The sequence below is a fragment of the Peromyscus leucopus genome, chromosome 8b (assembly GCF_004664715.2).
Source record: "Peromyscus leucopus breed LL Stock chromosome 8b, UCI_PerLeu_2.1, whole genome shotgun sequence".
NCBI lineage: Eukaryota > Metazoa > Chordata > Mammalia > Rodentia > Cricetidae > Peromyscus > Peromyscus leucopus.
Window position 1 is genome coordinate 73,951,276 of NC_051086.1, and position 11,879 is coordinate 73,963,154.

The 11,879-nt window shown below is 47.8% G+C and overlaps 1 protein-coding gene across 2 annotated transcripts in view; it reads right to left on the reverse strand.

The window, feature by feature from the left end:
• Nucleotides 1-7,137, reverse strand: part of Hlf (HLF transcription factor, PAR bZIP family member) — a 56,883-nt gene extending 49,746 nt beyond the window's left edge. The window contains exons 1-2 of one of the 2 annotated variants that reach the window (XM_028885923.2): nt 6,548-7,137; nt 4,059-4,394 (exon numbers count right to left, since the gene is read on the reverse strand). In XM_028885923.2, the coding sequence (XP_028741756.1) occupies nt 4,059-4,394; nt 6,548-6,662 (451 nt within the window). In that variant the 5' untranslated portion in view covers nt 6,663-7,137. The remainder of the gene's footprint in view (nt 1-4,058; nt 4,395-6,547) is intronic. The other variant, XM_028885924.2, reaches the window with a different exon arrangement.
• Between the last annotated feature and the right edge of the window lie 4,742 nt (nt 7,138-11,879).

Here is an 11,879-nt window from a genome sequence, read left to right on the forward strand (position 1 = left end):
CCACATAATGACACAAACTCCAAAGCTGGAATTTCCCTCCCATGTCAAGAGTCCCACCACCAAGGACACGAAGCAGAAAGAAGACACAAACTGCAGGCTGCAAAGCCACAGCAAGTGTCCCCATCCCCTTCTCTGGGTACCATTCACTCAAAGTCCTTCTCTTCCCACATGTGACCACACAGAAGGATTTTCACATTTCTGTGCACCCAGCCTTCATCATAGCTCAGTCCCTGGGCTCAGAACTGAAAAGAAACCTTCTTAATTCTCAACTGAATCTGGGTCTTAAAGAGGCAGGACACCACCACGCCTTTAATCCCAGCACTCGGGAGGCAGAAGCAGGCGGATCTTTGTGAGTTCGAGGCCAGCCTGGTCTACAGAGAGAGAGATCCAGGAAAGGCCCAAAGCTACACAGAGAAACCCTGTCTCAAAAAAAAAAAAAAAAAAAGGCAGGACACCCCAAAGCTATATATATATTTATATATAATAGATGACTGTCCCTAAAGGGACAGCTTTCCTTAAAGCAGTCACTCAATTCTCAGGACAAACAGATACTTATTTTTCTAAGTACCCAGCACATAACCGCCAGGAGCATGCTTTCCCCATGACCTCTGATATAATCTGATGTACAAAGAGCAAAGCATACAGAATGACTTTCTGCCATCCTGCTGGGCTGGGAACAGCCAGCATGCTGCACTCAGACACCCTGAGGGCCCTACATCCAAGACCCACCACTCTCCCCTTCATGGACAGGACAACCCATGGCATCACCACCACCACCACCACCACCACCACCACCACAGCTTTCAATGTGTCTCTAGAGTACAACACGGAGGAACTGGATCAGGATGCCTAACATACGGAAAGGGTCTGGGGAGCAGTCATGATGGACAGTTTTCAACTAGGCTCACCTTGTTATTCCAAGATACTCTCAAGCTCCACCTCATCCTGCATGATCTGTCCATCTAGCTTCCCTACCTTTCACCCAGACAGGTGACGCAATGCTATTGACACGATGCTGTTTGAGCAGAACTCAAAAGCTGCACACTGAGCAAGCAGTTGAAGGCAAATGTTTGAACTGTGCTGCACCATCTCCTGGCTACCCTGATGACTTCATTCTATCCCCTAAAAGTGCAGAACACTCTTATTAATATCCATATATTTTTTTGTCTCTGGACCTTCCCCAAAGTTTTGCCATAGAGTATTATAGGGGATAAAAAAAGTACTCATTTGTATGATAGCAACTTAAATTAAGTCTAGATTTTGCTGCTCACATTGAAGGTCCATGTCATTAATTCTCAGCTAGGAAAGATTTTATTCCGGGGGGACATTTGGAGGTGACTGAAGACACTTTTACCTGCCACGGCTGGAGGGTGGGGTGCCACTGGCATCTAACGGGGAGAGTAGAGATATCCTTTAACATCCTGTAATCCACAGGGCTGTACAACACAAGACTTGTCCTCCAGGGAGAGTGCCAAGGTTGAGAAATCTCAGTTGGGGCTGAAATCACACAGTTCTCAGAATGCTCATGGCTACATCTGCGCTCTTCCGTTCTGAGGACTTACTTTCCTCAAGATTCACTCGGTATTTCTATTCTGGTCAGCCCTGTGAGCTATGCAGAACAGTCAAGAACGTTGTCTTTTTTTTTTTTTTCTGGTTGGCTTGACACAACACATCCATCAAGCCTGTGTCCCGTAGCATTTCATTTCTCAGTATAATCTTTATCATGAGCACCATTGTATGAATTGCAGAATGTGATTTTTTTTATCTATTCTCATTTGAAAAAGAGTTTTGATTTTTTTCTTGTTATAACTACCACTGCATTTTTCAATTTGAAGAATAAAATCATTTTCAAATGTAATTCAACTAACCTTTTAAAGGATATTTAAATGGAGGGGTTGTTTTCCAGATCCCTCAGCATGTTTCTTCCGTAACTTAATGAAGTGATACTCACAGACACTTGGGAGTTCCTTGCTAAGGACAGCAACTCTGAGTGGGTAATCCCCATCACCTGAGTCATGGACCATCGTGGTCTCTAGGGAGCTCTGAGAAATGACTTGAGCCTCGAATTCTAAGGTCTCAATTTCTCACTCTCAGTAGGAACACCCTAGACACTGAGCAAACTCTCCTGATACTTCCCTCCAGAGAGAGGCTGTGTACTGTCTCTAGTGACTTTAGGAAGGTATTTCAAGTGACACTGTCCTAACAGGGAAAGTTAGCAACAGTCACAACCACGTGAATTAACAAAACACCCGAAGCTAGCCACCTGACCTTGGTGCATTGTCTATAACTTCCAAAATCACCTCCATCAAATTGAAATTACACCTTTCTATTAAAGGGGAAACTGAGGCTCCAAGAGGCTCTGCCATTGCTAAGGTCACTCAGATGTGCAGCAGAATGTGGGGAGACTCTGCCCTCTCTCTCCCTGTGGTACATCGTTATATCCAGCATAGTATTTTGCTAGCTACATTTCCCAGTGAAGAAACTGAGGACAGTGGAGCTATGCATTCTTCATAGCAAGCCGTCTAATTCACACCAAGAGGGTGATGCTGTCTCCTGGGGTAGCAGCAGGTTAAGACTTCATTCCAATAGAACCCATGGCCTAGAGTTATCAACCAAAGTGGATTTGGGAGATGGGGTAAAATAGATTTGAAAGCCCAGAGATGTACAAAAGAGTGAATCTGAACTCCAGAACTAACCCAGAAAGGTAGGTGAGCCCTCTCTACCCCCTCTTTCCCTTCCATTTAAGCCCTGCTCTATGTGTGACAGAAATTTCTGCCTGAGTCGAGGACACAGAGTTCAGCTGCAAATGCTAACACAAGTCTCTCCTTGTCCTGTTTTCTGCCTTTCCCTGCAGCTAAGACCTTCCGTTCGGTGACCTTCCTGTCAATTTATCAGTTTGAATCTTTGTTCCTGGAACCGGCACATACAGTGATCTTTCTTCCTTCTTGGTTGGTGCTGTGGAGTAGTAAAGGTATGGATCCAGGGCTGCCTCAGTCTGTGCTTATCCCTGCCCATTTGGCAATGGATTTTAAAGGCTAGTTCTTTCCAGGTAATGTTTTTGTGTCACTTAAAAACGGCTTTCATTGTTCATTTGCATATATGTGTGAGCCTGTTTCAATGCAGTGTGTGTGTGTGTGTGTGTGTGTGTGTGTGTGTGTGTGTGTGTGTGTGTATGTGTTTGATTTGATTTAGCTGGCTGCCCACTAACCTCAGCGATCCTCGGGTATCCACCTCCTCAGCACTAGGGTTACCAGTGTGCCACTATGCCTGGTTTATTACGAGGGCACTAGGGGTCAAATTCTGGTCCTCACACAAGCACGTATTGACAGGAGCTTCTCTCCCCAGCCCTGTCACAGGCCTTGATAAAGGTGGAATAAATGTGATGAGCAGATGACAGTGAAAAGCTAGAACAGAAAGGCAGATTGGCCCCCAGGAACACAGAGTGCTAAGAAGAAAGAGGCTCAGCCTCAGCTAATGGGAGGGCCTGCTTTTGTTTAGATTCTGGGTCTTAGTCAAGGACAAGAGGAGATGAATGAAAAAAAAAATTGTCCCACCCCTTTCCTAGCGTTGACCCCTTTGGGCCAGAGAAGAACGGATATGGGTTAACCCAGCCTTCTGGGGTCTACTCAAATTATCCAGCAAGATCCTATTATGTTTGTGTTTGGGGACCCAGGAGGAGGGGCAGGAGATAGGATGGATGTTTACATTAACCCATTAGCCCAGTCATTAACTCTAGGCTGGAGTATCTTAAACTGTAGCCTTTGAACCAACTACTCAGAATTCTCCTTGGAGCTGGTTAAAATGAACACTCCGGGTTCGCACCCCAGATCTGAAAACACCAGCTTTCTGAGGGCAGGTCCATAGAGTCCCAATTTAACTGACTCTGCAGGTGAGAGCTGGGCATGCTCAGTGAAGGAGGAAGGATGTTCAGAACAGAAAGAGGAGAGGCTTCCTCTCCAGGAAGGTGTGCTCAAGTCTCCTTCCTACTCGTGCCAACCTCTCCCCCCGCGGCCCCCCCCCACCTCCCACATCTAATGGGTGAACTTTCCAGAATTTACCTGGTCTGATAGGGCTCTGCATACAGTTCGGAGATGGGATGCCAGGGTGGAGAGGTGCAGATGCCCGGCTGCTGAGGTCCATGACCGAGGGAGCCGTGGAGGACGCCGGTTGCAACCCAGGAGGGTGCGGGCTGTGGTCATGCTGCGATGGACTGGGGGGGATGCCATTTTCTGACAGAAATTCCTCCAGGTCCATGTATTCCAACTGGAAAGTATCTCCGTCATAGGGAAGGGTCTTGTCCCATAAGGTGGGTCCCAAGAAGGCCGACTGGGGGACGGTCGGGCTGTTGCTCTCATCATCCAGCTTCTTTCCTTTGTCTTTATCTTTGCTAAATGCTGAAGGAGAAGGCAAAGGTGAGCTTTGTTTTAAAAACAGAAGAGAAAAGGGGTCACCAGCTTTCCTGCCATCTGTTACCAAACTACTTCTCAGGGGCACCAGAGGCCCTCTGGATGCTGTCTTTTGTGGATCTAGAGTTTCAGCACCTTCCTATTTACTTTGGAAAGAAAGCACCAGTCTGTAGTGCCGGGCTACAGGGTGATTTGGAATACAATCAAGAGAACAGTCGTCCTCGGTGTGTTATTTGAAGGGATAAGTCACTGAAATCTATGCTGGGAAAATAACACCCAAGATTATGTACAACTGATGTGATTTTTTTTTTTTTTAAGGAAACCGCCAATAACCTGACATGATTTTTATCTTCCACAAATTGATGACAGCAAAAACCTGAGGTCACTCAGATTTATAAGCCAGGGTGTTCATGCTGAGTCTTAGTAAAACAGCCCTCCCCTCCTTAATATTATGTATCTAGTTCTTACACTGTCCCTTTCCATATATTATCTCAATAAACTTGCAAGAGACTACAACTATCCCCATTTACAAGGAAGATAAGGCAGCTCCTGTCTTAGAAGGAGCCAGGGGCCTGTGTGGGAGCGGTAGCAGGTGGGGGTGGGGGGTTGACGGCAAGAACCTTCAAACTCATCCATTTGCTTGAAAAGCCATGGGACAAAAAGACAAAGTCGGTTTTAAACAGTGGTTTCTTCTTTCTTTTCCCCAAAGATTTAAGTATTACCTAATTTACCAAAAAAAAAAAAAAAAAAAAAAAAAAGTATACATTGATGCATCCCATCTGAAGCGGTAGGTACTATTATATTGCACAGGTGCTGTATTCTACACTAGGATGGAAGAATGCAGCTATTTCCTGCCTGGAAATACAGCTCCCCCGGATTTGGTCTTTACCAAGAGCTCTCTGCATTTTGCCAATATTCAGGTGTGGGTGGAATCTAGGATTACAGAATTTGCTTCTGAGTTTTTCTTCCTTAGAGATATGCAGCCCCACTGCCACTCACTCTAATCTCCAAATCCTCCACAGTCTCATTAGAGAGTTAGACTTAAAACATCCACCGCAAAAAGCCCACCGCATCCGCTTTCTCCAAAATGCTACTCCTTCAGGCGCAGGAAGGGTGCGGGTTTGGGGAGGTGGTGGGGTGGGGGTGGGAGTGGGGGTGGAGAGGTCTCTAAGCGCAATCAAGCACCAGCAACTCTTGCAACGCAACAGGCGTTCTCTCCCAGAGAAAATGATGCAAACACCCCGAAGCTATTTGCAGCCAAATAATCTTTCAGGACTTTATTCTGGAGCCACATGATTCGCTTTTGTCACTCTGATACCACCAAAGGCAAGAAACTGCACCCGCCCCAAACAAAACACAAATCCGTGGGGGCATCAGCTGGTTTCCCCGCCCGGTCTCACATGCATGCCCCCCCTACCCCACCCTATCCTTGTCTCCCCAGCTCCAGCCATGGTTGCCTAGGGAAGGTTTGAGACTTACCAAGAAAGGGCTCAAGCCAGAGGCGGCTCCTGCACGCGGTTACACGTGAGCCTGCTCAGCTCTCCCCTCCCACCGGGAAGAGTGCACCGGGAAAGTGTCAGCGCTGGAGGCGTGCACCGCTTCCCGCCGACAGACCACTCCCCCCACCACCCCCACCCCGCTTTGTGAACTGCCCTGCTGCGGGAGAACAAGCCTCTCCGCTCCTGCCGCGTGAGTTCACAATACAAAACAGTAACGGAAACAGTAACACAATCCAAATATCCAGGCTGCCGAGTGAGCGCCCCCCCCCCCGCGCCCCAGCTCTTCACTCGGACCCCAGGCTCTAACCAGCCCTCCTCCCCCATTTCCCCTCCTCAGTCACAGGGACAAGACTCTCCCGCAGACTCCCATGCCCTGTCACTCTAGGCAGCGATCCAGACCTGTCAAGTTCACCTGTCACCTGCGTTGCAGGACAGACCTAGACAGTCCTGGCCAGGTCCCCAGCGCTATTTCAAATGTTGTCCCGGAGGGATCCCCTTTGCACTGAGGAGAAAGAGTGATGAGTGAGCCCCCAATTTCACCAAAGCCAGGCGAAGGGAAGAAAGATTAGGATGCCCGGCAGAACAGGGGGTCCCTGGAAGTGTTGTCCCTTCCCTGAGCCCTGCTGTCGAGGCAACGCTCACCGTCTTCAGGATGAAGGGGGAGCTTCAGCGGGTTCTCCAGCAGGGACCTGAGCACGCCGTAGGGAGGCGGGATAAAGGTGGGGTTCAGGGGGAGCTGTCGGGACATTTTCTCCATCGTGGTGCACTCAATTGTCTTTTAAAAAGAAGGCCAATCGCCGCCCCGAAATGTTGATGAGCTTTTTCCTCCGTCCTTTGCCAACCAAAAGTACTCGCTTTCAAAACAGTTGCAGACAAGGAAGAAAAAAAAAAATTACTTCTGTCTTTGTAAATACACCAGCATACAAATATCAAAATAATAATAATAAAAAAAACTTTCGGGTTCTCGGTGCTGACAGTCCCGGGCAAGCGCACTCACTCAGCGCCGCGGGATCCTCCGGCCCTGTGCAGGATGCTCTCACCTGCCTCCAGTCACTCAGACTTGCAAAATGTTCAAAATTGCAAAGGGGAAAAAAAAAAGAAGAAAGGGGAAAAAAAGAAAAGAAAAGAAAAAAAAACGTAGACGGCAGCAGATGAGCAGAAGGCAAAGCGCGGGCCGCGGACCCTCGCACGAGCACCCGAGGCGGTGCCGTCCCGCCCCACCCCCCTCCCCGCCGCGGCCGCTGCTCCCCGCGCTCCGCGGCCCCGCAGCGCCGGGCTCAGCGCATCAGGCAGTCCATGTGCCGCTGCACTGACAAGAGTGACGTCAGGGCCCGCACCGCGCGCCGATAGGCGTGCAGGGGCGGAGCACGGGCCATCCCCGCCCACCATCCCCGCCCTTCCCGGGCTGCGTGTGTAGCATCGCCGCACGCTCTGATTTTCTGGACCTTCTTGCGGCGACGGTGGGCTGCTAAAAGCGCAGGTGCCAGATTTCCTGGTTCACTGACTGCCTTGGGCTCTGAGGAACCCCACTCACGCCCCACCTCGTCTCCTTTTGCGCGCTCGTTCTTTTTTTGTTTTTGTTTTTTTTTTTTTCCAGAGTGAGTAGAGCCATGAGGAATTCGCATCAGTGGTTTTCAGCGTGGACATTGATTCTTTTTAAAGAATAAAACGAAAGATGGCCACTGGCATCCCAGATTTAAATTAGACACACACACACACACACACACCCCCGACGGGGGTGATGTCCTGGCAATCGTGGGTTTTTAAAGCTCCTGGGGTGGCTTCAACCAGAGGGCAAGTTTAGGAAACTCCTGTTTGGATAGACCTAAAGCATAAGACTTCTAAGTATTTCTCCTGGGCCCTGGAGAGCTTTGTGCCTTCTTTCTAGCCCCACTCCATATCCAACCTAAAATAACTACTTTCCTGAATTCTAAAGAAGGTGCAAATGTAGAATGGAGACGGGAGTGGCAGACTGAGCTGAAGTGAACTATCTCCCACGCTGTCAGAGGGAATTAATGAGACAGACGTTTGCTTGCAAAGGAAGGGATGGCATGAGAGACTTACACACTGAATGAGATTTGATGAGTGTTTACAAGACCTAGCGCAACGGTAACTGGGCACAGCTGTAATTGGTCTGAATTCTAATGAACATAAGTTTACAAACTATTTGCTAAAAGGTAAAGGGGATCCTGTCATCTGTGACCGCTGCACTTCTGTCTGGCCCTCTGAAAGCTGGTAGAGCGGCCAGTCTTTTGACATTGGCGCTGAGGTGTGGAGTGGATGAGGTGGAATGTGGCCATTCAACATCGCATGCCAGGAGAGCAGAGAGACCCACAAACTATCCCCACGGCCCTCTTTCACCTTTATGCCCCCTCCGTTACACATTTTCTAGCCAATGCTAAGTCCCCCTGCCCCATAAAGGAACCTGTGTGGTGGTTTTTGCAGTAGTGATGATTGAACTCAGTCCTTACCCATGTCTGGCTAGTGCTCTTGCCACAGTGAGCTGTGTTCTCAGACCTGTGGGGAAGGGGTCTGCAAGAATCTGTTCAATGAGACATAAAGACCTTTGTGGCCATAGACTGGGTCCCTGGGTGCAAACATTAATGCCCACCCCCAAGCCTCACTGCCAAGAGTAAAGGGTAAGAAAGGGGAGAGAAGAAACTTAAAACTCAGGAAACCCTGAGGGGCCATTGGCCAGGGGCACAGGAAGCTCATAACAAGTGCCTTTGGCCAGCTGTAGCTCTTTCCCTGAGCAGAAGTTTCCTGGTAAAAGGATGGTTGGTTTTGTGGCCCTCATTCCCTCAGGCTAAAACCTGGACAGAACGTTAAAGTAACATGCTAACCAAGATGCTCTTGGAATGCTGGATTCTAGAAACACAAGCCTCCGTGGTGAGTGCTGTGTACATCTACTAAGCACCACTGCATGCTAATGACTGTGCCTGGTCTGGTCTGAAGAAGATGGGTAAGACACGAATCTGTTAAGAGTGAGCCATGTAAAGACTGCCATAGAAGCAAACTACACACACACACACACACACACACACACACACACACACACACAGGCTTCCCTTCCCATGATCTTTTCAGAGAGAGAGGTATCTCCCCAACCTACACCCCTGTGAGCCAATAGACCAGGAGAGGTGCAAGCATTCTGACTAGAAGCAAGCGAAGATTCCAAGCCGAAGAAAGGAGGCCAGGCCCTGTGTGACAGCCCGCCAGCCTTCCTCGGTGCGCACCTGTTCTCTGCCTTCCCCACTTCCCCGTGTTTCTGCATATGGAACCCTTATTGAGTCAAGGAATTTGTCTGCCCGAGCAACCTTTTCCTTCTCTCCAGAGAGAGCCTAACACCATGGCTTTTGAAATAGTTCTCATTTAACTGGCGTGGTGACTGATCACTCAGTTTACTGAGACGTTGGTTCATCTAATTTGCTTTCACTAGGCGTGGTCACCTCCAGATATAGGCACCCTGGAACTCCATCCCCTTAGACAGTTCTCAGACTGTGGGTCACGACCCCTTTGCCAATTCTCTGTCTTCAAAAGTATTTACAATATGATTCATAGCAGTAGCAAAATTACAGTTATGAACTAGCAATGGAAAAAAAAAATGTGTGGGTGCACCACAACATGAGGGACTGCATTGAAGGGTCACAGCATTAGGAAGGTTGAGAACCACTGCCTTAGACCATAGTGACTCTCTCTTCTGTCCAGCTCTGCCTCTTCACTTCAAGTGTATAAGCTAGTGTTACCGAATTTTAATTACAGGAGACACTGCTTCAGAGCAGACTTCCTGGCATTCTGTCTCTTACAGTCTTTCGGCCTCCTCTTCTGAAATGTTCCCTGCCATATACATGTAAGCACCGTGATTGCGGGCTCGTGCTCCCCATGATCCATTTACCTCCGCATTGTGTCCAGCTGTGGTTTTCTGTGATGTTCTCCATTTGCCAGGAAAAGGTGGTTCTCACCCTCAGGCTGATTCTTCAGTCTATGCAGACCTGCATATCATTGTAAAGGTTGACCTGAACCCACGCGCTGAGTTACAAGTAGCACGTGTCCGTTTTCAAGACCTTTCCACACCATGCTATCGTTTCATCCTGACAATTCCATTTAAAAAATTAATGATTAAAAATTAATCATCCCAATCTTCTATTGTTGGACAATAGCCTCCAAAGCTGGTGGTTCATATACACCTAACAATGTATTGTTTCTCATCACTTTACATTGTGGGTAAAGCTCAGCGGGGATGCTTGCATGGTTGGCCTTTCTTTTTTTTTTTTTCCCCCTCTGTAATATCAAGGTCTCTCTCTCTTCCCACATGGCCTCCTTGGATGTTTTTTTTCCATGTCCTTTCTCAGCAAAGTAGATAAGCCCCCATGTGCTGTGTTCCAGAAGCTTTACTTGCTGATGCCCATCATTCAAAAATCAGGTGTGTGGCTAGGCCTGAGTCAACAAGGGAGGTGAGTACATAGGGCATGGAAGTTAAGCAGTATAGTTGAAGTTAGTAAGCACTAGATACTTTGGCTATCAGCTCAGTGAGTCATTAGTTGAATGTATGGCCCATGAGCCATTCATTCCATATCCATTCTAAGCAATGACTTGTACAGCTATCTATGAAATGCAAAGATAAATCAAACTGAGCCAGGGTCAGGAGCTCAGTCTAAGTGGGCTATGCCAGGACTAGCCACAGTACATGCCAACTGGTTTCTTACATTTCATTCATGCTGTTCATTTCTGGGATGCCCTTCCTTCTTGGCTCCATCTCTGAATTCCAGTGGACAATGACTGAGCATCCTTAGCATCCTAAGAACTTTGCTGATTTTCTTTAGATCCATCAGTATGCTGTTCAGAGAGGAGGATAGGATAGACCATAGGAAGAAAGAACGATTCTATGATAGCTGTAAGGCCCTCTGCTCTGGTTTTGGCCAGTGGCTTCTACCTGTTGTCATTTCAAGAGACTTAACAATAAGGTTAAGTAGGGACACCTTGGGGCTGTGCAGGAGAATGGGGTGGATAGGGCAGGTGGGAGTTAGCCATCTTGGCCCTGACCCTGAAGCTCTGTGGAGGGGGTCTTTGCTATGTGAATAGTGTCTGTGTTTCAGACTCCTGGTGGCTGTGAAATCTAGCTCTGCACACAGTGCCTTCCCCTGTTCCTGTGCCCTCCCAGGGCCTGGGAACCTGTGCATTGGTAGGACTTCCCAGCGATTATGAAGTGCATTGTATGGCTAAGCCAAAGGTCTAGGTGAACCTGTTTGTCCTGTCTCCAGTTTATCTGGGGAATTAATTTCAGTGAAAAGCACTGAATTGCCAAGCCAAGGGTTGTCCCTTCCGCTCTTCTAGAGGCCTCCAACTCACCCAAAACATTGAAAAGGACAATTATAATTAATTAGCCTAACTACTGAAGAATGGATTCTCTGGCCTCAGGAAAATGGAATACAAAATTAAGACATGTACTGGGAATGCTAGGCTCTTCTTCAAGAATGACTAGTGAAAGAATCATGGCGAGACTGCCCTTCTCTTTCCCTAAGCACTGTACTGCTCTGGCAAACATCGATGGCAAATATTAAGAGAGGCGTAAAAAGAATAACACTAGGTACAGATGGCAGGACTTACACAGGTGTGGTAGAAGACCAAAGACATTGTTTAGAAGAGAAAGAAAGAAAAAAATATATAGCAAGGAGAAAGGAAAACAGTGTAGAGTATTACACGGAGTGAGAGCATAATTTGGGGCCAAATGTACATTGGTTCCTGGGTACCTGCTGCCACTAGTCTACATATCAACAACAGCATGGAGGAGGAAAAGGAGGAAGAGGCCATGGCAGCAGCATGTTTATAATGTGCTTAGCGGTGTTCTTTAACTGTGATACAAAGTATTAATCTTGGTAACTCGTCATCTTATCTATGACTTATCACACAGTATAGGGTATATGGCATTATCACCCCATTTTACAGACAAACCAATGAGGTTCAGAAATGAGAG